Here is a 2,996-nt window from a genome sequence, read left to right on the forward strand (position 1 = left end):
AACATGAAATACTTATTTATTTTTTTTTAAACATAATAATTCTAGTCTTTTGACCAGTACTGTGTTAAACAAAGAACTGTATGTTATGACGTAACATTCTGAAATGTAGAAATACATTCACACACAATTTGCGGTTTGGACTAGCACTGTATTTCTCCTAAAACTCATGACTGCATAAAAACTGATCACAGGCAGCTGTCCCAACACCTCTGCACATTATAGCACATTATATTGTGGTCTGGCTAATGTATTACAGCCTATATTCCTAAATTTACCAAGCAAATTAGGAAACCATTTATTTAAACATCATACAAAACACAGAAATGAAGTTGCATTTACTTAATTTCTTTCTTATTTATTAACTGTTAACAGCCACATATTACATTTCATTCTAGAACATGATTGTCTGCATTAAATATTTCCTCTCTTTAAAAGTGGATCAAGTGGAGATCTTTGACCTGGTGCGATTCATTCTAGGATTGTCAAACAGTCAAATACATGTACACATTTGATGAAAGACACGGAGATGAAGCAGAGCCTTAGTGTTTAATCGCTCAATGTCATATCAAAAAGTTAAAAGAACAAAACATGAAGAATATGGTTTCGTCAAGCGACAAACTGCTCTTTGAGTTGTCAGTTATACAATGCAAAAAAATACAACTACTTATATATAGAGCTCCGGCAACATAAACACAAGTGTAAAATAGACTTTATGTGTGACTGCAGTACAAAAGCTCTATAAATTATTGTATAAAAAGCAACAAACAAACCTGAAAGCCTCAGGCAAGAGGATCAACCCTCTGCTTTGATAAAAAAGGAGATTTTTAAGTCTCCAAAAAGCTTTTCAAAATGTCTCGCAGTGGCAGGGTGTGAGGGATGCAGTCGGTTTTCACACGACCGTCCGCTCACCTCGACATTTCCTGTAGCTGCCGTAGACGGTGGAAAGCAGATAGACACCGGCAGTGAGGCAGGCGAAGACAGAGGCAGTGAGGTAGACCTTGTACAAGCAGTGATGTTTGTAGACATCCAGGTTGCAGTAGGAGTTCTTTTGGGTTTTGTAGATCATGATCCCAATGGTGGACAGATACAGCAGAGTGGCGGCAACATCGTGGATGACATTGCTTAACAACCAGCGTTCTCCTCCGAGGACGGGAACGAGGTCCTGCTTGTCCAGAAGCGTGAGGATGAAGATGGCTAACGTGAGGAGCCAGAAAAGCACGGCCACAAACAGCACATAGTGAATGGAGCCCTCATACTTGTTGGCAGCGATGGTGACCCAAAGCCCGGCTCCCAGGAGGATCTGGAGGACCCGTACAATCCCGATAAAGCTCTTGAGGAATTCCAGGAAACTTCTCTTCACCTGTGGCTGAGGGGGCATCTCCTCTTTTTGTTGAAAAAGACTTTCTCCTGGAGGTCAGGGTGGGCACTGTTTGCCACAAACAGAGAAACGAGGAGAAGAAGGAGCCAGCAGGAGAGGTAAGGAGCGGCTGATAAGGGTTTTGGAGGAGGAGAACCCTGCAAATGCACACAGAGTGATTCTTCTACTCGGCCCCGGGGTTTTGAAATGACTTCTGTTTGTCGGTCTCTTCCGTTTCCTGTGGTAACTATTGAGTCTTGTCTCCCTCCCCCTCTTTCCAAGCAGAGAGCAGGAGGAGAAACAGAACAGAGGGCAGGACTTGAAACACTAAGCCCTTTCTCCTCCTCCTCTTCCTTGTCGTCCATCACTCTCTCAATCGGCTGTAGTTAGAAAATTCCTGTGTGTGCATACAGTGGCCCCAAAAAGTGTTTGGATGCTTTAGCTACACTAAAGCTTGTGAATGCATTTTAATTAAAAGTAAAAAACAACTAACTTGGTGGCATTTATTTTAAACAAGGCATCTTAGGATAAATAATTCTCACAAAAGAAAAACATTTATTATAACAGAGTAAGTATTTGCTTATTTTCTAATTGTCATCATTGTTGGGAACTTTTTTAATAGTCATCTTTTCTTAGCAGAAAATACCTGGAGAAAAGTTCTGAGAAAATGTTTAGCCTCATTTGCTTTTAAATGCCACTTTTTATGGGGTTATATTTTTTTAAATACATTACATAAAAACATTGAAAAACATGTTTTACACTATTGTTACAGTTTCTTTTACTGAACAAGGCTGCATTTATTATATAAAAAATACACTTAAAGGCATAGTTCACCCAAAAATGCTTTCTTATGTTGAACATAAAATAAGATATGCCATTGACTTCCATAGTAGGAAAAAAGTAGGCTACTATGAAAGTCAATGGCATTGATTACCAGCAATCTTCAAAATATCTTATTTTATGTTCAACATAAGAAAACAACTCATGCAGGTTTGGGACGACATGAGGGTAAGTAAATGATGACAGAATTTTCATTTTTGGGAGAACTATCCCTTTAAGATTACAGATATTTTAATATATTTACATTTATTCTTGTGATGACAAAGCTGAATTTTCAACATCACTACTCTAGTTCTCAGAGTCACATGGTCCTTCAGAAATCATTCTAATAAGCTGATTTGCTGCTCAAGAAACATTTATTATTATCTGTGGTGAAAACAGATTTACTGCTTAATATTTTTGTGGAAACTTTCCCCCCCAGGATTCTTTGATGGATAGGAAGTTCAAAATAACAGCAAAAGATCAAGATTTATGTTTCAAATCATGTTTGAATCATGTAAAGCTGTCACCTTTGATCAATTTAAAGCATCCTTGCTGCTTAAAGTATGAATTTCTTTATAAATAAATAAATAATTTTGTTAACATCGTACTATTGAATGTATTGAAAGATTGAAATATGTTCAATTCAATTCAAGTTTATTTGTATAGCGCTTTTTACAATACAAATCGTTACAAAGCAACTTTACAGAAAATTATGTTTCTACAATATTTAGTAGTAGCTAGTAGTTTGTGCACGTTTGACAGGATTTTAGAAAAATAAAAAAATAATAATAATACAAGACGTAGTCAGCTAGATGAT

At 37.1% G+C, this 2,996-nt stretch overlaps 1 protein-coding gene across 1 annotated transcript; it reads right to left on the reverse strand.

Moving 5' to 3' along the window:
- Positions 1-334: 334 nt before the first annotated feature.
- marveld1 (MARVEL domain containing 1) lies at positions 335-2,013 on the reverse strand. Its single transcript, XM_059565844.1, has one exon. It carries the CDS (start codon positions 1,376-1,378, stop codon positions 890-892), a length of 489 nt encoding a protein of 162 aa, XP_059421827.1. The 5' UTR covers positions 1,379-2,013; the 3' UTR covers positions 335-889.
- Between the last annotated feature and the right edge of the window lie 983 nt (positions 2,014-2,996).

Source organism: Carassius carassius, chromosome 14 (genome assembly GCF_963082965.1).
Source record: "Carassius carassius chromosome 14, fCarCar2.1, whole genome shotgun sequence".
Classification (NCBI taxonomy): Eukaryota; Metazoa; Chordata; class Actinopteri; order Cypriniformes; family Cyprinidae; genus Carassius; species Carassius carassius.

Coding starts and splice junctions, on each gene's coding strand:
- marveld1 (XM_059565844.1), bottom strand. CDS start 1,378: ATGCCCCCTCAGCCACAGGTGAAGAGAAGTTTCCTGGAATTCCTCAAG.